Consider the following 27,159-nt stretch of genomic DNA (forward strand, 5'->3'; position numbering starts at 1 on the left):
TTAGATTAAACTAGCTGGTTTGCTTAATTCCATTCAGAAAGGAGAGATGTTACACAAACTGGAGCTTAGTTTATTCAAAGTTTCTGGTGCAGTTAGACTTAACTTTTCATTTTTTAACTTATAGATGCATCTGAAAATGAACATTGATGCTTCTTACATACTGATATATTTCAGATCATACTGAAAACACAAAAAATAGTGTTCACCTGCTCTATGTTACAAATGAATTCTGAACAGTTTGGAATTGTTTTAGAGTAAAAAATGAGAAAGCATGCAGCTTTTCCCTCATCCCCTTTGTTTTAAAATGCTTCATTTATGATGATTTTAATGTAACTTTTCAGACATAGTCATACAACAGTAGACATATATCCTACCTTAAACGTAGAAAGCCCATAAAGTCTTGCAGTGTGAACCGTCACTTGTGAAATATTTGTAATGTTAGATATAAAATCCTCAAGGTATTTACAGGCTTGTTCCAGATGCGTTGTGTTTATGATGATTTGAACAAGCTACAAGAGACAAAAAATTCTGGTAAAACTCCCTTTTATCACCCATTGGCATTTGATTTAGTAAATTTTCAGAAAAAATTATTTCAGAAACAATGCTGCTAGAAAGTAATTACAGTATTTTAGGATACCACATATTATCTGTTAGTTCTCAAGTTTGCTTTCAAATACCACTAAGGAGTAATACTATAGTTTACATACAAATGCTGCCATTTTAAAAATGAACACTGCAGCCACCTACTCTGAAATAAATCCAATTGATGTATTAGAATTAAAAAAAGGAAAATATATTGCCAAAAGCAAGTCACTGATTTGTACCCTAAATATACATTTTAAAAAAAAATACTGCTATTAAAAAAGAAAAAAAGTATTTCATAATATTGTCAGCAGAATGACATATTCTGAAGTGAGGGAATTTAAAAAATAAAGTTGTCAGCTCCTTCTCTCCCAGCAATGCTAACAACCTGCCTGTAAATGGTACAAATGTCTTTATAAGCACATTTGGTTTACAAATTAGACAATGTACGTAATGCATTGTAACTGAGGTACCAGCATATTGTATCTTAATACTCACAGCATGCTCTCTGTTTTAGTGAACACTAATGTAGTGCTTCATAAGTTTAGTTTTCTCTTTTTAACATTTTTCTTATTACACATACTGACTTGATAATAAAACACCTCAAAAAATACTAGTGAAATTATTTTCATATCTTTGAAAATATTCCTGTACTGACTTCAAGAACATAAAAAGCTACATCTCAGAAAGATTGTATGACTTCTCTTACTAACATAGCAATATATGATTTATAGAGCTTTTTTCTCCTCATCATCATCTTGATTTCATCTATACAGGGGGTTCTTGCAGTTTAAAAATTATGTTCAATACAACTTAATGCTGCTCTAACAGCAAGTCTTAAGTGCTTCTCAGCGTGTTTGAGGAGGTACCTGCTGTCTCCTGAAGTTGCATGTACCTGCAGTGAATGTTCAGAGTGATTCACTGCCTCACCCTGTCTTATTCTGTTGAATAAACAAATTAAACCAAGAGTCCTGATGAAAAAAACCCAACAAACTAAGCACAATCCTACAAAAGTATTCTAATTGCAACTGCTATAAAAAACGTTTTGTATGTTACATCAGACTTGAGATTTTAGATTTCTTTATCTAGTAGGTTTAATCTGAAACTTTACAGTTTATGCTCTCTACATATGTCCTTCTCCCCTCCCCCCATCTTTTTTTAGAGGAAGAAAAGAAACTCAACAACATGGTACTAATTGCTATACAGGAGCCGAACACACAAACCATGCAACCAAAGTAACAGCCTTTGCCTTATCTTATAGCAAGTCTTTGTTTATCACGGAGGATTCACTACTTGGTTTTGTTACACAGATCTTAATACCACAGTATATCTACATTTTCAAGAACAGTTTTAGCACTAATTGTCTTAAAAAGTACAGGTTTGAGTACATGTTTTAAAACTTACCTCTGTTAAACCTATATGAGGTTTTTTAATTAGATTCTGTAAACAACTACTTAGAGTTCTTGTAAGCAGCAAATTTGTAGATTTTCTGAGCATATCATCTATTTCTGTTGAACTGAAAAAAATACATTTATTTTTATAACTCTGATGTACATGACAATACTTTGACAGTAATCCTTACTTTTTTTTTTTTTTTCTCCCAGCAAAGAGAACTTTTCATATCAAGAATCCCTATGTGCATTTCTGGTTGCTTTAAGTCTTCTGTGATATAACACACACAACGCCTCTTCCACTTACAAAATTAACTAAATTTCAACACAAGTAAAATCTATTATTTTTAGATTCTGAACATGTTTATTGACAAAGCAGTTTGGAAAAAGTAATTTGTGGTTTTAATGAGTTACTAAGAAGGTCAACATTCGCTCATTAGTAAGTGTAAATTATAAACAGTATCAATTAAGAACGTCTGAAAGAGAGTCATTTACATCTTTAACAGTGCATAAGTGGGTGACTGGCTACAAATACCTTCCAGACTTCAGATCTATGAATGTTATTTTATGCAATTAAAACTAAGCTTTTGAAGGCCACAAAAAGAAAGGAAATGGGAGAACTCTGATGTTTGCCATCAGAAAAAGGTGGGATAGAAGAGGGAATGAGCATGCAGACAGCATGTTTTGTTGCAGGAGAAATAATTGCTAAGGAAACTTCAAGCACTGAGAAGGCAAAGACTGAAGTAATCAGGGATGCTACTCAACTATTGCTGAAATGGTCCGTATCAGACTGTATTTTTCCAATCTTACATGCTTTGTTAAATAAATAAAATATCTAGATTATATGAACAAGTCAATACTCTTTAAGAAAAACCCAGTAGTGCTTTAGACTGCTTACTGTGCCAAGCTGCATTCACCCACATATTGTATACAATATACATATACACATATGGAATATTTATTATAGCATGGGGAAGAATAAATTAAATAGAAATAATTCGAGATGTAAAATATATGTAAATTATAAAGCAGCTAGCAAGTACAAAAGAAAATATATTTTCATTTTAATACATAATTTTTAGGTCACCTGGAAGGTATAGGTATTTATATATTTACCTATGGTTGCATTCCTGATACTTTAAGCTTACCTGCGGTGAAGTGACTCGGAAAATTTAAGGCTTGCATAAATAAATTCCTTAACCTGGATATAAATCTGAGGCACTGACTGAGACATTGGAAGCTTCTTTGGAAAGGATTGCTGTGAAAATAAAAGATAATACTATCTTACTTGAAACTGATTTTAAGGAGAGCTTGATGTTAAATGCAACAATTAGAAAGCTATTTAACACTATCAGTATTTTAATCTAGTTTAAGCTTTTCTCATTTTCATCAAACAGTGGTATGCATGGAGCTGATTCTACATCTGTTTAAATAGTTTATACATGACACTTCCTTAAATTACAATAAAGATTGGAGATTTTATGTAATTTAAGACCCTATAGAAAGCAATTTACAAGCACACATTAAAAAATGTCTGAAATTGATTAGATAAAATAGATGTAAGTGTAATGAGAGATTAAAAAATGAATTTTTTCCTAGGAAAGTAGTGAAAAAAGAAGCAGCATTTGAGAAGTTCAATACATCTGAGGTTTTCAAAGTAACTTGAGAATATTTAGGCATGTATATTTATGATCATATATTTACTTTCTCCTCGTGGTTCACAAACCTAAAGCAGTTTGAACTATTTTCAACAACTGGGATTAACATGTGGTAAATTATAGTATTCTACTTCAATTTTAAAGCTGAGAGTTGATACTGTGTTTCGGAGGACAAAAAGAAAGAAACTCAATTAAATCTACACATACCAAATAGGTATTTCTGCACTGAATATGCAATTTTTAAATCTGCAAAACAATTAATTTTCTGTTTAGGGCTAAGGCATAAGAAAAATAATTAAGAACTGGTATCATCCCTGAAGAACTACACCATAAAAAAAAATAAAAAAACATTAACCAACAGCAGATCAAAACAACAACAAAAAAAATCCAAGACAAAACAGATTACCTTGACATTCTTCTATTTGTACCTCTTTACTTAAGATTAGGTGGTGTGACGATTATGTGGTGTAAGTGCCAGGCTTTCATGCCATTCAACAACAGCAAACATTTTTTTAACAAGAAAATTTACTTCAAATATGTGTTCATCTGATTTAAGCAATTAATTTTTACAGATAGAACAAGTGCTATTACATACAACTATTTTTGATTATTACAATATTTTGTCAGCAGGGCTTGAGTTTCTACCTTTTTCTATTCAATGATCTAGGAGAAGCGATTCTTTATTTTCTACAGTGTCTGGCCAAAGCAGGACAAACACTTTCTGACTGATTATGTGAGCAGGCAGCAAAAAAGAAAAAAAAAAACAACCAAAAAACCGAAACAATACAAAGCCACAACCAATTGTCGCACTTCTAAATACAGAAAAGGAGTAAAATTAGATTATATAATCAACCCATGATAGTTCAGCACATTCAGTCTAAACAGCACAGTGAGGACAAGACTGGTTTGTCCACTCAGATAGGATTTGCTATGTTAAATATCTAGTAGGTCATAATTCTTCCTAATGTGCTGCAAGCAATTCCCATGAAAAACTTACCTGTAAAATCTGAGTGTGATTCATCCTAACCTACAGTTAAAAATGAGATACTCACATCCATCTCTTTTTATACTAGATGTAGAGAAACAGACATTTTCAAAAGTGAAATTCCTCTTAATCTGTAAAACGCATCAGAGATGCATCAAATGGAATTAGCCCTCTGGGGTGTCTATTTCTTTCTATGAACTAGCCTGAACTTACACTTTTTTCTTTAAACATAAAAATGTAGATGAAATTAACCCATCCAATAAGACCTCCCAGTGCCTTACAGCCTGAGGCAACAACAGAGAACTGAAATGTATAGGATTATAAACAGCAACCAGTAGAAATGATGTTGAAGCATTCATAAAGTTTCCCTTCCTTGTGGATTCCCTGCTTTCCAATAACACATAAGGAAACACTGCAGTCTTTCTTTCAACAAGGATACTTAATGATTCTTCCTCTTCTATTTCACTGCCTAGTTGACAAAACTTTTAGGAGCTCAATTACCTTTGAGACATCTGCCCTTTTGCTGAAGTTGGCTGAAGTCAACTAAACTGCTACAAAAATTGCTAGGACACAAGAAATAAAACTCACCGCCTGATTTCTAATTATGCCTTTCTGCTTTACATATAGGTTTCAAAGCTCTTTTCAGAGATACATTAAAAAAAAGTTTTCTCTGCTTTACAGATGAATGAACCGGCACAAAGAAATATTAAATGACTTCATAGCACCATACAGCTGATCAATGATAAACTTTGGAACAGAATCCAACCTGATTCATAGCTTTACTCTTAAGTTCATCAGTCCAAAAATTAAACATCAGTGAAATTCTGCACACAAAATACCTACAAAAAGTGTTGCTCACTACAAATTAGAAACCTCTCTCTGTGTCATAAACCAAAATTAAAATTGTTGGGTGCAGAGAATACATTTTCCTTCTCATGAAATAAGAGCTAAAGCTTTGTATTAATCATACGTATGTGTAACTACACATACTCTTGCACATTACGGCCATGCACCCACACTAATACATCAGAATGAGAGGAGCTGGCAGATAGAATTATTTAGTGCAAGTTTAAAATCTCTGCAATTTATTAGCAAAATATGTCATGGTAAATAATACCAGGGATGTGGCATAATTCCAATACTCTAAGAGATTTCCATTCTGTTTATCTTATTTTGGTATTATAATGGCCAGCTAAATTATCCTGATAGTGGAAAGCATCCAGAAAGCACTCTGGAGCCTTATTCAATAACTGGCATAAACCCCACCTTTAATTTTTCATCTCTCTGAAATACTGGATTAATAACATGCATGCTACATTTGCTTGCTAGATATCCACTGAATCATAGAATTAGAATACCTTTTTGCTTCTGCAGGTATTTGTAGCAATTCTAATTATCTTCCTTTTGCAACATTTACTTCCACGATCATGTGGTTCTTGGATTTAGTTCCCCTCTACAGACTCCATCATGGGACTGTTTTCTTCACTGGTATTCTCAAAACCATATTTGAATAGTAGAAAATATTAATCACCAGTGAAAGAATGGCTGAGGCTGTGAAAAACAATCCTATTGGAACCCTAGCACATCAGAAGTATTTTCAGTCTGTTCATGTTTATTTTGCCCCACATGCACAAACACAAATAATCAATTTAAAAAATGAAATATGAAAGTTGCTGTCTCCAACTGATCCCTGTTTTACATGTATTTTTGCAGCACTACAGCACATGAGTTATTAAGCCAAATGAGTTGCAACTAAAATTTATCTAAAGACAGGCTGCATTATAATTACATAAAGACTGTATCAATTAAACTGTATTATTAATTTGTTTACAAACCAATGGGTTTCATTATTCACTCAAACATCAGAGCAAATTACTAAGCTTTAATTTGCATATTTACTTATGACTAGATAATTACACACAAAGGTGATTTAGCTTCTTAATCTACCTAACTTCTCAGATTTTAATTACTTTTTAATTATAAAAATCATTACTGTCCTAAGCACCCTTAACTGGATTTCAGCAAACTTCAATAACATAAAACTTTTCCTTACCTTATCAAGTTCCAGATCTTGAAAAGGAAATTTGCTTATAACTATTTTGTATTCTTCTTCATTTGCCACAGGAATAGGGCTGTAGTTGTCTGCTTCAAAAATATCCCTGGTGAATTAGTTAAAGTGGAAAAAAAAAACAGACATGTAACTTTATTTACAACATTTTCCCGTGCTAAAACACGTAAATTAATATACATTTTATTACTACGCTTAGGTGTGCAGCTTCAAAAACTTAAAAGCTATACTTGTCATAATTTCAGACAACCAAACTGTTTTTAGATGAATTTGAAAGTACCTTGTATATACTCTTCATGTCTAATCATAGAAAAGTAGCTGAAAGCATTTTGATATGTATGACTCAAAGCATAATACAGCAAAGGAACTTGAGATCAACTTGTCTACCGTAGGGTAAACCATAATGAGATATTTATTAACTATGGTAGCCTACGCTTTGCCTACAATAAAGCAGATATTCAGTGTGCCTCACTTAGGCAGCAGAGGTACATATAGCCCCATGGAAATAAGTTAGAGAACAAGGCATGTGGCCACAGTGTTAAGTACCCTCTGGGCTCTTCTACTAGTCAAATGACTATGTTAGTCATTTGTATTCTAGGCTAAGATTCTAGAGAGCTTGAGAATCTGAAGTGCTTAATTTAATGTTAAGGTTTTCTGTATTACAATGTAACATATTTTATGGTAAGCAATTTCTGCACATTTAGTCATCACACTCTATCTGCAAACAGGCTTTGGTGTAAAACCCTAGGCTGCTGTATTCCTGGATTTACAATTTACTCTATCAAATAATTCCAAGGAATACACTGAAACCAATCTGCATTTAAAAAAAACAAACAAAAACAAACAAAAAACCAAACACAAAGTCGTACTGGCAATGTCACTAGTCTGTCAGGGAGGTACACGTGTTGGCTAGCTACAAATACTAAGATAACCTATATTAGGACCCTAATGCCCTACTACAATAACCTAGTGTTATTAGGTTCCTAAGAAAAACAGATGACTTTCTCCTGCATGTTTCTCCAGTAATGTCCCTTTGGAGACCTTCCTTCTCTCCAGTAACTACAGAAGCAGTACCCAGTGGCTCTTCTGGATATTAGTTACATGTGACAAACATCTTAGTCCTGTCCAATTTGAAATTCATACACAATACTGAGTTAATCAATTCTTCCAGAATTACAACACTATTAAAAAAAAAGTCAGACAAAAACAATAAATGCAATACAAAAGGAACAATTATTTTGAAATACCAACCTGAACAATACAGACCACTTTTTAAGAAGTGCTTCATTGTATTGGTCTCTTATCTCAAATAAAAGATCAAACAGTCGGTTCACAGGAAAACCATAGCCCTAAAGTATAAAAATGAAAAGAGTAGACAGTTCAATAACTAATACACTCAATTCCTATCATATGACTTCATGGCTCTGAGATGAAGACGAGACTTCTCATTCAATCTTGTCAGTTCTATAAAGCAATTATAGTGCTTCAAACACAACAGTATAATTAGAAGATTATATATTAAATTCTTACCTAATATTTTATCCTATGCTTTCAGTTTTCAAGAAGACATTTGCCCTATTTCTCTTCAACATTTTAACGTGCTATTTATAAACATAACCAATCATTTTTATCAGTCTGTTAAACATTGTAATAATACCTGCCAATGTTGTTAATTTGCTCTTTTGGCTAAAGAGTTAATGGTAACTGGAATGTTATTCTTGCTTAAGATCAAAAATAAAGCATTTGTAAAAGACAAAATGTAGACAGATTATAAAGCAAACATTAATTGTCCACCGTTATGAATAACTGGATGTTAGCTGGATAGCCCAGAATGCATACATTAACTCAATTCATCCTTTTCAGTATTATCACAGCAAGTAATACATATATTTTAAAATGCTATTGCATATTTTTCTTCTTGATTCATATATATGATTCAGGAAAAGCCAAAGCATTACTCTTACCTAAAGGAAGAATCTAACTCTAAGAATTTTAGTTAAATTACTACTATAGTATGTACCTGCAAAGTATCAGCAAATACTACAATGAGATTCTTCAGTTCCAGAACAAGGTCAGGATCACTGCAATAGGACTGAAAGTGAGAAATTCTGGTTTAGTTAAAAGGATTTAAAGTAAGGGACATATGTTTTCAAAGAATATTAGCACAGAAGGTTAAACCCTTCTGCCTTATCTCTTTACCTGACTGACTGGCTTAGTAAAAACCAACTTAGACTCACTTATCTTCATTTAGGCTAGCTACGTAAAAGTAGTTGTTAGATTTCTGTATGAGTAGTATAAAAGCTCAGAAAATGTAAACTAAAATACGAGATTTAATAGACATCAGTATGTTGTTCTGAGAGTCAAAATCAGCGAACTACATCTATTTTAGTGGAATGAAAGCATACATCAAAATGCTTTGCTAAATAAACATCAAGAGTTTTCCACAGGAAACACTTTTGAACACTGAGCCTGAATCTAGCTAGTGTTAACTATGCCACCTCAGACAGTCTCCCGGCCATATGGGTAAATCACTAGAAGTTTCTAAATAAGTTCAAATTACAAATTCGATGGTGAAAAGTCAAGACTAAGTAATTTACTAAATAACTGAAATTTGATTTTCAGAGGTGTAGAATCATACAACTAAGGATTTCACCTTAGTTTCACTATTTGCAATACTGGATAACAAAAAAACTTTTGCATTAGAATAATCTAAAGTAGCATAAGAATACAGTATTGGTTGGAGTTTATCTACTGTTTCACCTTTCTTTAATTTTTGCTTTTAGAATACTTTATTAAAGTAAGGCTTTGTTTTATAATACCCCATAAAACAACATACAATTACCTAAAACTTGGTCTGCACTAGGATTATGTTAGGATGAGATGATGACAGAACTGACTTTGATGAGAGTTATACATTTTGAGAAGAATCAGTGTTCAACTACATGAGAAGATTATTAAGAATTCTTTAGAGATTACATTACTTTACTCCTTAAATTACCATATTTTTACTTCACTGTATAAATCCATACATAGACAATTAACTTGAAAAATATTTAAAAAAATGCTGAATATATCCCCTCAAATGAGTTAAAAACTATAAAAACATCTTGTGTACCACTGATCAGTAAAGGTCCTATGATAAAACTACATGAACTTTTTCCCCATTTTTCCTCAGTATATATGAAATGTAAAATATTCCTTGAACTAAAGATCAATTGCAATAAAAATGCAAATAACCCTCCATAAATGAACTGCTATTAGCAAATATAAAAAAGGGAAATATAAAGCTCTTCTGTTTTTTCTGATAATAAAAATTATACCAATAGTAAACTCTGAAGCAATTTACTATCAGTCAGAGTGAACAATGGTATACATCAGTTTTCACAGAGGAATAAGAAACAGCATGCAGCTATTCAACATCATTGGAACTAGGGCAGAAACATAACTTTAGGGGACACTTTGAATGCACTGAAATACTCAGTTGATATAGATTTTTTTCTAATATCTTTATTTCAACATAAACATATTACTACTATAGCATTAAGGAGATAGCTCCAAGGATTTTGCTGGTGTTTATTTTGGAAACACTGCATTTGGAATGATAATTAGGAACTATTTCTTGGTGGTGCTTTCAGTGCTGAACTATTCAATCTGATCTAATGAAGAGGTCAGTTGAGACTAATGAGGACGGATTGCAATAATAACAGCAGATTAACTCCGCATATTCTAAACTGCTAGACTAAGACAAGGTTTGGAAAACCCAGTGAGTTGTAAATCAGTGAAGGATTATGCAAATAGCCCATGGCTGAGGATCACAGCCTGATACTGTTGAGAAAAACAAAAGCTTGGCAGGCTCTCTCCCAAATCTGAGCAATTTTTAATCACAAGGAAAAGAAAACATGAGAGGGGTATAATTTTTCACTTTGTTACTATTCCAGCTTTAAATATACAGAACTCTGAAGAGGATTTAAACTGCAACACTGATAAAACTTTTCACTTACTGAATGTGTTCTAAGAACAGCAATGATCTTGGAAAGGGCCATGTTCCAGAGTTCATCAGTATATGTTCTTGTTACCAGTCCTTGGGTTACATGTAAAATGTGGTCTTCTACTACGAAGAAACTAAACCAAAATAATGCTTAAATTATTAAGTTGCTTTCTAATATTACAGCAAATTCTGCCCTTTCACACACATAGTCAAATCCTTCCCCATTTGAGCAGTGACACTTTGATAGGTCTGGTGCTCTGCCTTGCCCAGGCTGAAGTCAAAATATGAAAAGATTATTTCATGCCAGCTGGAGCCCAGACTGCTGGAGTGTCCTTGTGGGGCACTATACTAATAGAATCTGGGTGCTCTTCCCCATTCAGTCCCAGCAACAATCACCCACACGTTCTGTGCAGAAACTGAATCTTGCAGAAGAAAGTTTTTGGACTACAGGAGAACAGGGGTGAATTAAGAATCAATACAGTAAAACTGAAATAAATCTTCATTTAGAAAACTTACCCTACAATTTGGCTGAAGTATCTTCTATAGCCTTCTACTGTTTCATGCTTGCAGGGGAAAAGAAAACAAGTTTAGGAATAAAAATACCATTATGTTATCAGCTACAACCCAAGTCAATGCAAAATCAAAAGTATTGGTTACCATGCTTGACTGCGGCTGCAGAACTAATCTTGCTTGTTTCCTCCTTTGTTTTCTGTAGTAATTTTCAAATATTTCTCCATCACCCTACATGAAGACAAAAGTAGTTAAAACAAGAACATTGTTTCAGTATGAAAAAGGCACTTCTTAAGGGTAGAATTCTCTTAAACTAAGCCACATATTTTGCATTTATTCCACACACAGACCTCCAGCTGACATCAATGAAGTTTTGTGTGCATGAAATAGGCAGAAATCACCTTTTTATTTTTTAAAGTAGCCTACAGGATGTACTGTAAATAAGAATTTTGCTCATGTGGCTACATTTTGTCAAACAGTATTATGCATTTTAAACAATATTTATGGCTTTATATTACAGGCATATTACCTGTTACTCTTGTACCTGAAAACCATTGCCTCCTAAAATGTTTCTCTACATTATTCAAGAAACTAATTGTAAAGTTAAGTCACCAAAACATTTCTATGAATATATGATATGTCTGAACACTGCCTGCATTAGTGTTGCCTGAGGAAAAAAAAAAAAAACACATGAAATATAATATTTTCTTATTCTCTTCGGAGCTGATAAACATAATGAATGTGGATTTGGATTTTTCTCCTATCATGGTCCTTAAAATACAATACCCTCTCTGCCTAATGATTACATTGTGAGGAATTCATCTAACATCCTACTCATCTCATTAAGATGACCATTCAGTAGAAACCATCTGTTCATTTGAAATCAGTTGATTTCATTGACTCATCTACCTACGAATGCAATGTAATTTGTATGCAAGCAAAATAAAGCAGCTTAGCATTTTTTGAAAGGTTTATTTTAACTTCATGAGCCTATTATTAGGCCAGTACTATTTAGAATTCCATTACTTGGACTTATAAAAAAAATCTTCAAATCAAATTATTACAAAGATTGTTACTTACCTAACTCCTTCATAAGATATAAAAAGAAAGTTTAAATTTAGCATTTTAAGTTTATAATGACAATTTCATCATATTTAGAAATACTGCTAACCTAACAAAATCTAAAAATGAAAAAGAGACTTTACTTAAAATCAAAAAACCCCACTTGAAACTGATATGCAAATTTACTAGAACACTTTCAGTTGCAGCACAACTTACTGTGTGCTACTAACACATACTGATCAAACATACTAATCATCCACCTCCAGCCTAAATACTCAGTGCAGTTTTCAGATGCATAAAGCTTTTACTAAATTCTAATTCTAATGCCAGATCTCTACTCAGTCCTGACATAAGTGAAAAAGTGTAGCTGATCTCAAATCCACACCAAAAATGGAGATGTAAAATATGACACAGCCTGTCACAATCTCCAGTTTTTGCTTGCTGTTTTGCTCTACTATTACAATTTCCAAAAGAGTCAGACTAAATATCCCTACATTTTGTAATATTGATCATATCCCCCAAAACATTTGGGTAACATGGAACACTTGGGGGAATTGCAAAAGCAGTAATAGCACTATTCAGGCAGACACGCATATTTTACATATACGTTTAAGAACGATTGAGTAATTAACATCTTGTGTGTCCCTTATTAGGCATATAAAATAAAACATGCAGTCATGCCGTGAGTATCCATACTTTACCCCTCTCATCTGATTCACCCAGAATTACTACTACTAGAAGCAATATGCTTGCTTGCAAACTATTACAATTGAAAAATATGGAAGTGAACAACTTCAAAAAGTAAAATATCTTTTTGAGGTCACCTTAGTACATACCAAAACAGAGTAGATGTGCAAACACCTATAAACTGGAGAAAAGTCTACAAGGTCTTGGGCAGTTAACACCTAAAGAAGGAAAGGAAAAATAAAAGTACATAAAGCATAAAAAGCATATAATCTGCAAAATGTGATACATTACCAACAGAACTTGTCCAATTAATAAGGACCCCAAGATAGGTTCTATCACAAAATTAATTGCTTGCAAATTAATTGCTTGACTCTTCCTTCCCTTTGTACTACAGTACTAGATTTTATTTGTGTTGTAAGACCGAAATCCTTTCACTGTTTTCAAAGTACCAGATTTAAATACTCACTGTGTTATTGAACTTATGAATCCTAAATATTTGGTAGTTGAAAGAGATCTAACACAAGCCGAAGTCTTCAACATAGGAATGCTGGCTTTCACAATAGCAGAATAATTCAGTGGGCCACATATCATTTACAGTGGGAGGTAATGTGTAATGTAAATTATAACTGAACTCCCTAATAATATAAATTCTATTCAGTTGAATGTCCCCAAACATGATGCTAAAGCTAGCATTAATACAGCTAATATTTTGGCACTATTTTTTCCCCTTAAAATGCTGATCTAGACTGGTGCCATCTGAAGGTGACCTCTGGTTCTTCCTGACTAATGGGGACCATCTACAGGCAGCACACTGCAAGTTTTGTTCAATAAGCCTACAAAATTCACTTCAAATGAGACATAATGATTCAGTATAAAGATACCTCTTCTTCATGTTCATCATCTTCTTCAAATGTTCGCTTCAAGGTAATTTCATTCTTGGATTCCAGAATTCTGCTTCTACCTAAATGTATATTCCGACCATAGTTTATATTATTCTGCTTCTGAAGAGAGGTATTAAAGGTTTTCTGCTGCTGAGCCTGTTTTAAGAGTAGTACCAATAAAGAGGGATGTAATGCAAATTTTATCACTGATGAGTATATGCTATGACATGAAAAACAGGTAGTGCTACTGAACACACATCAATATAACTCCAAGACATATGTGTGTCCTTAGCCTACACCAATTATTTTGTCTTTAATCATTTTGGGATGATAAATGAGTCTAATACATTATTTCTCCATAATTTTTCCCTAATCCCCAAAAACACAATTTTCACAGTAGAAAAAATAAAAAAGTAATCTGTAATTTTCCTGATCCTAAAGTGCAAACAGACAATCAATATTTAAATGAAGTAGTTATCATGGATTTTTCAGCTATTTGTTTGTTGTCTTCAGTTAAGCCTTAGTGAACAGCCAACTGCAGAAGCCAAATGCACTATATTGTCCTATTACTGGAACAAATGGAACAAGATAGCATAGTATAATCTTGCAATTAAGTTTCATTTATATCAATACTTCTTTTTACAAGAACCTTGGATGACGAAGTGGCAACCTAACCTGAAATCTACCCAAAAAAAATTAAAACAAAAATCTCCAAATAGATTTAAAAAGATTTAAACTACTTTAAAGCTCACCCAGTGCCAGATTATTTTGTGATGGAATAGACAAGGGCTCCAGCTGTCCCAGTCTCCTCCTGGCTCTCACCTCAGTCCTCTGTATTAGTGGTACTTTAGAAAGAACTAGGCAGTTATCTCAATACTTCTTTTAGTCTTTCTCATCTTTGCCAGATGGCCAGACAGGCTGCTCTTTGTTTTGGTGTAGTAGCTGCTGAGTCTAGAAGTTGACTACTTGAAGTATTTCACTATTTTTTGTAACTTCAGATATACAGCATTTCTCCTTCCTTTTCCAGGGAGGAAACTAGTTCTTGTCTAGGACACAGATACAAATTTGGAAAGAAAGTTTGATGATACTGAGGTGTCACAGTGCTGTTTCCTGTGTTAGGTAGGGAACGCTAGAATTGACAACTTCATGTCCAGAAGATGTTACCCAAGATGTTAGCAAGCATTTCACAGTTCATCTTTACCCAAAGGTCTATGTGATGATGATAATCCTTAGATAAATGTTTGGGCTAACCCAAGACCAGCAACACTGATATTTTCAGTAGATAATAGAACTGAAGTGATCCTGTCAGGTCATCTTACCTGCTTCATGGCAGTTTCCCCAATTCTGTCAGAATGCTTTCGAATACTCTCTAAGAAATCCTTTAGATCTGACATTGATATTTCTTTTATTTCTTCACGCAGTTTTGGAAGATTTTCTATCATTATCTGGCAAAACCGGTATTGGCTAACTCTAGGAAGATATAGATTTTCTAGCTGTTCCATTGTTTTTAAAGCAGAATAGTATCTACAAAGAGATTAAAATCAAATTATGTAGCTTCTTATAAAAAAAATAAAATATTTGTTTATCAAATATAGGATACCAATAACAGGCATGCAATCAATATACATCTATTGAAATTAGTATGTTCTTAGAAAAACAAAAAAAAGGGTGATTCATAGAATGCTTTCGTTTGGAAAAAAAAAACATTTAACTGTCAGAGTGGCTCAGTCAAGTAAAAATTTTAAGTAGGCTCCTGTGGTATTAGTTGTTCTGATCAATAGAGTCACAGAATGATGGAAACAGAATGGCTTGGGCTGGAAGGGACCTTAAAGATCATCTATTTCCAGCCCCCATACCATGGGCAGGGACACTTTCCACTAGACCAGGTTGCTCAAGGTCCCACCCAGTCAGGCCTTGAGTCCTAACACCACATGAAGCATCCTGCAAGATAGACAGTCGTAACAATTTCCTCCCCTTCTAGTTTGAATTTATTTGGATATTCTATTAGTTCTTTTTTCTGAAACACAAATTGCCGATCACCCAACATTGCAGTACATACACCAAACAATGAGAAAAATTTCCTGAAGTGTGTCTGCATGTATCTGCCTTCTTTAGGCAGATTACATGTGAACATGTAACACACATCCACACCCACCCTCTTTCCACCATCCTTAGCTGGAAAAGACACGTATACACTTAGCTCACACAGTATTTTTTCCAGCAGTGTATACTTTGCTGTAAACCATGAATCTATTTATTTTTCTGACAAAATACAGTCTATCCTACCAAGAAAATGACTACTCTGAACAAGCATTAAGGACAGGGTTGGGTTGTTTTTTTTTTTTAAAGAGAAAACAACAAAACAATAAAGACTCCATAATTTTCTTTATTCTTTCATGTTCTGTTAGCCTACAGATTGTTTACAGCAGAAACACAGAAGATACGGTCTGACAGGGGGAAAAAATAAAGCACCAAGAAATGGTACCTCTCACGTCCATACACTATGCAGATGTTGTACAGCTACAACTATGTTGTGAAATTTCATGCAAGGGACAATGAATTTAAATATTCAGAACTAAGTGTAAAAAGTGATTTAACTGCAATAAACAAACAAAGACTGAGTTCTGACATCAGAAAGCCACCAAATACAGTTATTTACCTGTCTTCACTCTCAGTACTCTCACAGATTACAGGGATTGTGAAGCCATGACTTACTTGTTAAAACCATTTACCAGCTTCAGGCCTGTAGCATATAACCAAAATTTTTATGCTTTCAGAAACATTGAAGGAAAGAAATTTTCACTGAGGGAATTGGTTTTCTAAGTTTCCTCTTGCAGAGAGATGATCAGCACAAGCAGATGATTCAGAGCTGAATCAAACTTTTATATGCCTATTCTTGAAGCCAATATCTTTTTCTATTTAATTTTCAAATGTCATACAGGCTCTTAAGGAATAATGCTTGAGAAACTTTTTACTTGATTGAAAACATGAAGCAAAATAAAAGTGAGCCAATTCTGAGATAGACAGCTAAACTAAGAAGGCAATAAACAAATCTTTGATGTCAACAACATTATAAAGAGAGGTACAGGAAACAGGTTAAACATTAATAGGACAGCAATTAGTTGTGGACGTGACAATTTTCCTTTATGTGGTATTCTTACCGGCCACTCAGTCCAAGCAGCTTTTGGAAAAATGCATTTAGTTTTGCTTATTAGAACAGAATAAGGAGAAGTGATGTCTTCTAGCTTGTCTTGAATGAAGTGGAAAACCTGAGATCAGACTGAATTAAATTTCTGATAGCTTCAAGCCTTTCTTTTCACAAATACAGAATAATATCCTTAGCCCATTATTCAGCTTTTTATGGTATAATTTTAGTTCCTTTTTCCTCCTGAACGTCCTACACAATCAGTACTGGAAAATTACCAAGTCATTTTGAAAGGAAAAAGCTGAACATGAGCAAAGTCCCTTCAAATGTTCAAGAAAATATGGAAAAGTGTCCTTTGCAGCTCTGCTTCTGAATATTACTTTGTACCTATGGTGAGTAAATACTTTCAAAGTGAAATAAAATTCAAGTTGCTGGCTCCCCTTCCATAGACAAGCATTAATAAATTATTAATACTACAGTTGTGACTTTCTGTTCCACTCTGAAATCAACACATTCTTTTGAATTTTCTCAATAAAGACATTTCAAAGCTGGAGGATGAGTGGGAAAGGGAGTGGAGGTGGAGGGAAATCTTCTCTTTTATTCCAGAACACAACTGCTTTCAGGAGACTGCAAATAGAGTTTTCAAGTGTAAATTAGGAGCTTTTGTTTATTATATACTTGCTTTATATAAAATATACATAAGGCATCCGGAATGTTGCAGATAAGAGGGGGTCTGGAGGTTTTATGTGTGTGGTTTTTGTTTTTTTTAAATAGTAAATGATCAGGAGTGCCACATGGTGAGTCTTCTGGGGAATAAAACCCAGAATAATAGCATCAAAACAGTATAAAAGGGTTTTATTTAAATTATAAGGATCAGCTTATCAGAACACTGTTAGTTCATCTGGAAGGTTTTTGACTGCTGTGTCTAAGATCAGAATTAACATAATCCATTTAAAATCCATTCTAGAGTCCCTTACTAATTATATATATATGGAGCTCAGGACCTTGCCCTTTTAACATCTGTTCTGATTAAGCACTGAGGTCTTATAATTTGAAAGTCACCTGCAGGTCATTATTTAAACTAAAAAGTTTTGCATATCATTTAATGGAATTATGTATTTGTATATTTTCCTTTAAAATAATTCCACAGATTTAATTTAATGCTGATGATTTTTACAATAATATTATTAGTTCCTATCATATTTCATCAATTATGTAGGTGAAATTTGTCCACTAGAATACAAATGAGTTAAAAATATATATTCAGTGTTATTTTCCACAGAAATACGAGTCCTCTGTCACTTCTTCTGAGCTAATCTTGTAAGAATTGTGCCTCAGTGCAAAATTTACAATGTCAGCTTTGAAATTAAAGACACAAGTTTGAAACATCAGTCGAGGTCATATGATAAGACTATCCAGAACTGAACTAATATGTCATTAGAACCAGAAAACTGCAAGATGGATAGATGGATTTTACTAACATCTCCAAACTATAACAGTGGAAACTTTTAAAATGAGCAAGCAGGACTGGAGGGGGAAATAAAAAAATTAAAAGGAGAAAAACACATACCACACCCCCCAAACAAAACCAACAAACCCCAGAAATTAATATTAGTGCTTTAATCATCTTATGCTAAAATTGAGCTGGTGTTCTACAAAATGTCTAAGCCCCAGTAACAGTCAGGTCTGTATTAGATTTTGAAACATCAACACAAAAAATCCAAAAGCAAAAGAAAGTGACTGTTACTTTAGTGTACATGAAATATTGTTATATTTTAAATGATGGAGAGAACTTTAAAGATTTTTATCAGTAGAGTGTCATTTGGAGGCAGTTAAGAGAAATACCATAACTTACTAAAAAGCCCCATGAAGTTAAACTAGAGCAGTCAAGAAGCTACACAGGACAGGAGCAAGATTAACTCAAAGGCTGTAAATTTTACTGAGAATAACATATTTGTACATAAGCCTTTTGAGTAAAGAAACACAGTCATGTCCCAAAATTTCCTGCTGAAAAAACAAGAGAGATGATAGAATTAAAATCCTCATTTTAATTAAAGAAACAAACTGAATTTACAGAGGAAAAATAGTAGTGTTCTCCAACTTTTGTGCTTCCCTCAGGGGCAAATGCTGTATACTTCTGCTTACTACATTTCTGATGAGTAAATATAAACAACGTTTTATACTGAAAAACTCTGTACACCAAACAAATTTAAGGGAGTTCATTGGAATTTTTCAATAATACTGCAGGAAATTCACATTCATACACGTTGAAGATGATATACTGAAATTGCAGTTAAAAATTTTTCACTGCTGGAAGAACAATTTGTTTATTTTGGTTTTAAATCTCATTGTCTTTACAATTCCAAGTGTAATTTTTAAAACTTCCCCAGCATAACAAGTTTATCAGTTACCCAAAAGGACCAAGACCTGAGAACAAGGCACTATTAACTCTGAAACTTCTGTAAAGTGGGTCAAAAGCTCAATATTTCTGAAAATCAGATTAAAGAGTTGCTGTGTGGAAGAAAAAAAAAACCAACAAGAACAAAAAACCCACAAAAACAAACAAACACACAAGATCTGTGGAATTTTTAAAAACAGCAGTTACTGAATGAATGGGGTTGTGAGTGTGGCAAGAGATCAAGCAGCTGACAGTTCAGTATCAAATATATGTTTTGATGGAGTTTTTGCCAGAGCCATGGTATCTTTGGGAAGTATTGTTTTGCAACTGATGCTCCATTTTGACATAGCTCCAAAACAATGCAGAAGACCAAAATATCATTGGTTTTATCTGTTCTGAAATCATTCTATACAGACATGGGTGTAACCAAATTATAAAAATCACTGATTTTCCTATTTGCATCCTGTATGTTTTCAGGTCTATTTGAATGCTTGGAAGGTTCGTGGAGAGAAAGGCTGCATGACTGTCTCAGTGAGACTTAGTAACCTAAATAACTAATCAACTCTCTCTTTCCCACGGTTCAGAAGAAATCTTATAGTAAGGTCAGAAAATAAATTCAAGCATTTCAGGGAAAAAGCTCCCTCTGAAGCACCATACTCTTTCTTTAGTCTTTCTCAGAGTAGATTCAAGAAGATTCAGCAACAACCTTAGCAGGTGGATTTGTTTAATTATTTTCATTGCACGGTGGGTTTGGGTGTTTTTGTAATACGTATTGTGGAAGAGATTTGCAAAAACACTGGCTCTAACAATTCCCATTAAGACAACAATCACTTGAAGCAACTGGGAACTTTCTCCAGAGGCACGTATCAAAATCCAGTGCACAGGCCATGGTAACAGAGCTCTATAAAACATGTGATAGCCTTATCTCTGACCAAACACTGAAAATTGAAGTAGTTCAGTCTAAATGTATAGGCCCCAGTAGGTGTTTTGGAGAGCAGCAGAGAAACCACACACCTCCCTCGTGCTTTCTCAGCTAAGACTTTAAACCTTCCATAACTCTGTCTAGCCAATTGTGCCTGTTTAGAGAAGATTTCCGCAGTTATTTCCACTTACAACTATAGTTCTTGTCAACTTCTGTTATCCACGGCTCAGGAGACAGATAAATAGGATACAGAGCCTTTCACCTCCAGGTCATCAGTTCAAAAGTAGCCCATGTTGGTAGGGACCAAAAGTTGCTATCAATAGATGGCTTTCTGGTCTACTTAGTAAACCTCCATTCCATCTGCATAAACCAGTATGTATTTCAGAGCCAAAATCCTGCATTATCTTAAAAGGTGTCCATCATAGTGAAAAGGAAATGGAATTCCAATCTTCATCTTGAAACAACTGTCCCCCCACAGATATAGAACACCCACACTTCTGTCTTACCTTCCTTTAAACATTAGAAATTCCAGCTTTATTCACAGAGCAAAACCATAAGACAACAGATTAATGAAAATGTATTTAAAAAGGCTGCAAGCAGAGAAAGTCAAAAGAAGAGATCTTTTTCAAAAAGACAATTAAAGCTTTGCTGCATTAACAAACCTCAGTGAATGTTTATGAACAAAAATATTTTTGCCTAAAATAAACATTCATTATGGTTTTGTTACTATAGGGATTGTGAAGGCTCCTTCCTCTGGGTCTTCCAGGAAAGCTTCACAGCAAAACTTCGAAAGGTTAGTTTTGAAATTCCTTGTATCTGCACACATCAGCAATCAGGTTTTTGCACTGATGCATGGATGTCCTTGCTATTGCTCAGTCACACAGTGATAAAGGCCAGGTTATACTCACTCTTTAGATTTCTTGCCTGCTAAGCCACAAGGAAATTACCATTTCAATTACCTGCAAGTTCTGCGGGATAGCCACCTCTAGGCTGTACTACAGGGAATTGTAAGTCACAGGAAAGTAGTAACTGTAGTGTAGCTAATGAAAGAGATATCTGAGCTGGAGCAGTAGCCTGCAGCAGAGTCTAAACCTTCTGCTTTCCATGTGATTTCAAGGTATGGTACATCAAAGCTACGGCATCTCCCCTCTGCCTTAGATCTTTTTATGGTATGACAATGACATGTCCAAACCCCTCAACTCAGTATATCATCCTTTGACTTTTAAGACTTCCTGCCTGGTAACTCCTTCCACAGGAAAATTATCAGATGTGAATCTCTTAAATAATAGAAATTTACATTTAGATTAAAAATTTCTCAGAAAGCGTATCAACCGTCAGTGGACTCTACAAAACCATCAGTGAACATGGAGTCAAAATGCTAAAAGCCATCTGCAATTTTATCTCACTTAAGTGATCTTTCCAGTATGATATTAGGAACTATAACTTCCCTTGCAATTCTGAAACTGGAATGGTGTTTATCTGACAGAGCAAGAGAACAACAGAATGCAGGCTCTGATCCCAGTGTTTTCATACTGTCAACAAGCTAAATGTAGCATACCCTGTGGACCACCCTACAGAAAGAAGCAGTGATTTGGACAGCACACCCTGCAGCCTGTTCTCTGAAGCAGAGTAGCAAGGGCACTGGGCTGTTTACATCTTTCTGCTGAGCTGCTCCGAGAGCACTGCAACAAACCAGTGCCATTTTCAGAGGAAATAGTGTGTATTAGTCAGGCTGGTAAGATTTATCACACCAGTTTACATCTAACAAGTTTTTATTGTAATAAGAGGCAGTATAGTACCATAGCTATTAGTTTATTCTTAAAGCTCTCACATTTCTGCAGAAGACCCCCCAGAGAGTATATGTGTACTGGTATCATGTAGCACATATACCACTGTCAAAGATATATCAGATTGGCTGCTGTGCTGATTGATATGATGTGCACGGTTGATCAGATGCATTTTGGATAGGTCTACATGCAGGCTTTAGAACCAATTTACTCATACACAGTGGCCATTGCTGAGAATTTTCAGATGTCCAGCAGTATGGCAGGAGATGTTGCCTATCCAGACAACAGAAATCCAGACAAACAATCCAAAAGTAAATCTAGATTACATTATAGTCCGTAGACACATGACTGCACAGCTAATTCCAAAAGGAAGCAGTTAGGTCCAGACAGACTTATTAGCAGGAGCTCACTGCAACAGTGCCAGGTGCACAAAGAGGCAACAACAATGGTCATAAATCCAGCAAGGGAAGACATAGAGCAATTGGTGTGACTGAGACTGTACAAAAAGCAGGCAGGGATAAACATGGCAATGATGCTGTAGAAATCAGGATGAAGAAAACAGCAGCAGTGGTATTCCTGGGGTGGGTGTGCATGAGGGGCAAGGCAGCAGCAGCCCCAGCAGGACAGGATGGCAGCTACAGGGGGTAGGGGTAGGCAGGCTGCTACGAAGACAGAACTGGGGCTACTTGGGTTACAGCAGCACTGAGTGGCTCTCCAAGAAGTGAAGATACAACAGAGGAAAGACCAACTAGTCACATACGAGTTAGAAACCATTATTCTATAGATTTCTTTTTAATTATGGTTGTAATTATTTTTCAATAAGTCAGTTTGTCACAGAGGGGAAAAACCCCAAACAACAATACATTTTCTGCAGTTTAGTCTCATAGCCCCATGCACATTAGCACAGAGCTACTTGATAGGTCTAAAGAAAGGTATATGGAGAGAAATGTCCTTTTTTCTTGGATTATGAATTTGATTTAAATACATCATGATAGATTAACCAGGTTTTAATACACTCTGAAAGATCTTTACTCCTTAAGGATTTTACTATGCTTCCTTCTTAAACTGTTTTAAGTATTAAAAAAAAAATATACACTTCACATTTTATAACCATAATTTCACTGTATGTGATGCTTACTTAAGTAAACATTAATTTTCATGGCAATCACTAAGCTCCTAGAAGTCTTTATATTTAATATAACATTTGTTCACTTGTAGTGACATTCTTGAAACACAGACAAGGTATTATGAAAAGAAGACTACACAAACATGCTACAGGACTTAAAACAGCAAACACTAACATAAACAAGTAAATATTCTATCAGTTCACTTACAAATGTTACATTTTACTCATAGAACTAAGTTCACTCACCTTTTTACATTCATCTGTTCTTTTAGTTTGCTGTACATTTCCAGCACTGCATAAAAACAAGCAGATTAACTAACCCATGTATCTTACTGTGGCTTTAGTTAATAAAAGATGAAAATAAGGACAAAATGAACCATAGAAAGGATATCCTAAATTTACCTTATTTAATTCCTACTGTAACATAAATGCAATTAAACTAGTAAAAAAAAAAAGTAGAATGCAGCTAAGAAAGCAGAAAGAACTGAATTCTTAACAGCTCTTTAATGAAAATGATATAAGATTAAACAAAACAGTAGACACTATATACACCAAGTATATTCATTTACTTACTACATACCATAACCTTAGCTGCATTACCAGTCTATGCCCTGTCTCCATTAAATGGCAACAGTACCACCTACTGTACTCATAACAAGTCAACAAGACTTCACAAAGAAAAATTCTCCAATCTGTTCTATGCCAATATCACAAACAGGATAAAATCCTTATAGAGCTCTATGCAGTCATAAAATGTTACCTCTCTAAAACATCATTTAGAGCCCTTATGTTCTATATAAAAACTCCTGAACTGTTGTAATGACAGAGCTAGAAGTTGAAGTAGAATCATTAGTATCTTCCCTAGAATTCAAACAGTAAAAAACACCCTCTTAAGCAGCAAATTTATAGTTTAATGCTTAAAAATATTACTTCATTTAAAGCTGTATGTGGCTACATTGTTTGCATCATTTATATCTGTCTCACTGCATATATGTCTGACTATACATATAGACTGTATCTCTCTTCTCACAAAGTGTCATAATTGTTTTATGTCAAATATTGTAAAACACATGGGACCTTCATCTTGACATCTTTTTAAAACCCATTCAGTTTTTTGTTAAACTGGATGTTCCAGTTTAACAAACTTAAAAGTGATTTATAACTTAAAAAATAAAATTATTTTCCCTTTTGATTTTATAATTTTATTCAATATTTAACTGTCATTCACCTGGAAGACACAACTGTAGTTTTTCCACAACTGTTGTAATATTCCTTTGCTGAACTCTACATCGGATGATTTCCTCTGTTTGGGCTATCACCTTAGAGATTAAAAGTAAAAAAAAAAATAATAAAACAAATCAGAATTAAATTATGCAAATAAATTTAATTTGCTACAAATGTTCACAATGCTCATATAGGAAGCATCATTTTCTCACCTCTTTCCCAGCATCCTGAAGCCTTCGGTTGGTATCAGTAACTTGGACCTTAAAAATAATTTCACCTTTGTTAGACAAATATGCATATATTGCCCTGATGTGACTGCTCACCCTTGTAATCAGATCATGCTTCATGAGAAATTTAGAACAAAGAAATGCAAATTCAAATTAACTCTACAGCTTGAACTTGAACTTTTGATCGCAAAGGGCTTTTCTTAACTTCAATTACTTATGACAGTTCTTTCTAACAGATTCTGTGGCAAACTTCTCAAATTTACTTGGGATTTTTGAACTTTCCTTGTTTCTGTAGGTCTGTCAAACAATTCAAATCATTGACCCAATTGACCACTGGTCCCTTTTTGATAACCTCAATGAGCTCTATGGGCCATTCATTGTCTGTAAGAAATGGTGATTGCATTTTATGGTAATTAAACATTCATACTTTGCTGAATGCAAACACTGGGTGGTTGATTAACATCAAACGTGGAAATCTCCAAACCACAGCAACATTTTAATGCTGCAGGTGCAGGCGAAGCTCGACCTCAGATTTTCCCACATAGTAAGTGACTCATTAGGTCATCATAATAAGGAAGCACATTCTAGTTTATTAAAAATCTCATTAATTTCTGAACAAAGATGCTCAATGACCTCATTGACGCTGTATTTGGTCTCTTGTTATCTGAATATCCTTTATATAATGCTCTTCTAATCATAACCTCTGATGAACTATGCTCATTCTGTCTGGTGTGCATATTTTGCTCTCAAATGTGTAAAGAGAGCTAAAAGGGATGGATCTCATAATTCACTATTTGCGTTCTGATTTGGTAGTAAATCTTAGTTCTCATTTCTAATGAAAACTACTAACTCCACCTACTCATTACAAAGTAAATAAAACTTAATTTTCATGCATAATTGCAGCATTTTTATTTTTCTAATCAAGATTTTAAATATTTCTAAGGTCTGACATCTAAGAAAAATACCTATGTAAGAAATATCAGGTTTACCATTTGTTATTTATCTTCTGAGAAAGCCTTTAAAAAGGGCAAAATAATTCTAGTAATATTTTCTGAAAATGTACATATATATATAAAAAAGATATCGGAATTAGACCTAATAGAATATTCAGCTTTGTAAAAGTAAATTAGTAGATCAGGCAACATAGCTCTAATCACAAATCCTAAACATACCACCTTTAAAAAATTATTGCAAACATCAGAGTTTATGTGATAATAACTAAATTCTTAATCTTCTGTAGAAGAGTCAAGTTTTTTCTTTCAAAGACAATAATACATTAAACTCTGAATAACTAGCTTCTTACCTTTAATTTTTCTGCATCAGCCCTAACTTTAAGAAGTTCTGTAATGGCATCCACAAAGCCCTGATGGTGAAAATTGCACATCTTTTCTATCTCTCTGTCATGGTTACGTATGCAGGCATCAAGTTTTTCCATAAACCTCTGATGTGCATTTGGTTGGTCATCATATACAGATCTGTTAAATACAAATAAGAAAATCAAAGTTTACTTTCCCTCCCAGTTAAAAATAGCATGCAAGGATCTTTATTGAAATCTCTCTCTTAAAAAGAAAGTAAAAGTGAACAAAAACTAGATGTTAGCGTGGCTTCATTCCTGATCCACTCCATCAAAATCAGCATTAAAAGAAAGAGATGGCACAAAACTGAGAACTGAACCCAGCCCTTATGGCATTAATCCAGGTGCTTAACCAGTTACATCATGCATGACCTGAGCCTCACTGGTCTGTTATTTATGCCCTAATGCTCAAATACGCGTACAAAAGAATCAGTTTCTCCAACCACATCAACCAGCATGAATCGCTTTTCCATCAAATTCCACTCTTTACTAAATATAAAGAAGTGCAAACATACAAATATGCTTTTCTGGTATTCCTAACACCAGAGTTATCCAACTAAATCAGTGTTGGATGCTTCCAGTCTGAATGACCAGAGCATGGCAGCAGCAGCGGGGCTCCTGGCAGAAGACAATCCCTGCTGCTCCCTACCTCCACCTGCCCATGTTCAACATCTCCCAGAGCAAAACCACAACACACACATGCCTAAGGCTGCTGCCCCAGTGGGATCTAACTTGCAGAAATGGCTAAAATCAGACCTTTTGGTTTATTTTACTAATTGTTTGAATAGTACACTTACAAACCTCATGCAAGAAATAGGACTCCTGGGGAAACTACCAATTTCACTTATGGAGCTGCATCAGAAATAGAAAGCTTTGTGGAAAAATGCTCAAGAATGAGAGTGAGCAAAGGAGACAGGGAGCACTTAAAAGCTTTAGACTTTAGCAGAGGAAGCTAGAAAAGTGGTATCACAGAGAACTGTACTGGAAAACAAAGGTATAAAATCTTTCAAGACAGGTAAGGCACAAGCAGTTCCAAAACTTGATTAATAACTTGATAGAGCAACAACTAAGACAGGTAATTTCTGAAGCAGCTTTTTGGATAGAATGAGAAAGGCAATATAAGGATGATATAGTCATATATACACAAACATGTTTATACTGCAA

The 27,159-nt window shown here is 34.3% G+C and overlaps 1 protein-coding gene across 1 annotated transcript in view; it reads right to left on the reverse strand.

Annotated features, from left to right (window-relative positions):
* EXOC6 (exocyst complex component 6) overlaps positions 1-27,159 on the reverse strand; it is a 90,392-nt gene that overhangs the window by 46,853 nt on the left and 16,380 nt on the right. The window contains exons 2-17 of the mRNA XM_034061380.1: positions 25,945-26,116; positions 24,627-24,674; positions 24,419-24,509; positions 23,437-23,482; positions 15,132-15,336; positions 13,813-13,968; positions 13,081-13,149; positions 11,330-11,413; positions 11,189-11,235; positions 10,686-10,806; positions 8,705-8,776; positions 7,936-8,033; positions 6,670-6,775; positions 3,122-3,231; positions 1,987-2,098; positions 375-509 (exon numbers count right to left, since the gene is read on the reverse strand). Of these exons, the coding sequence (XP_033917271.1) occupies positions 375-509; positions 1,987-2,098; positions 3,122-3,231; positions 6,670-6,775; positions 7,936-8,033; positions 8,705-8,776; positions 10,686-10,806; positions 11,189-11,235; positions 11,330-11,413; positions 13,081-13,149; positions 13,813-13,968; positions 15,132-15,336; positions 23,437-23,482; positions 24,419-24,509; positions 24,627-24,674; positions 25,945-26,116 (1,672 nt within the window). The remainder of the gene's footprint in view (positions 1-374; positions 510-1,986; positions 2,099-3,121; positions 3,232-6,669; positions 6,776-7,935; positions 8,034-8,704; positions 8,777-10,685; positions 10,807-11,188; positions 11,236-11,329; positions 11,414-13,080; positions 13,150-13,812; positions 13,969-15,131; positions 15,337-23,436; positions 23,483-24,418; positions 24,510-24,626; positions 24,675-25,944; positions 26,117-27,159) is intronic.

The sequence above is a fragment of the Melopsittacus undulatus genome, chromosome 4 (genome assembly GCF_012275295.1).
Source record: "Melopsittacus undulatus isolate bMelUnd1 chromosome 4, bMelUnd1.mat.Z, whole genome shotgun sequence".
NCBI lineage: Eukaryota > Metazoa > Chordata > Aves > Psittaciformes > Psittaculidae > Melopsittacus > Melopsittacus undulatus.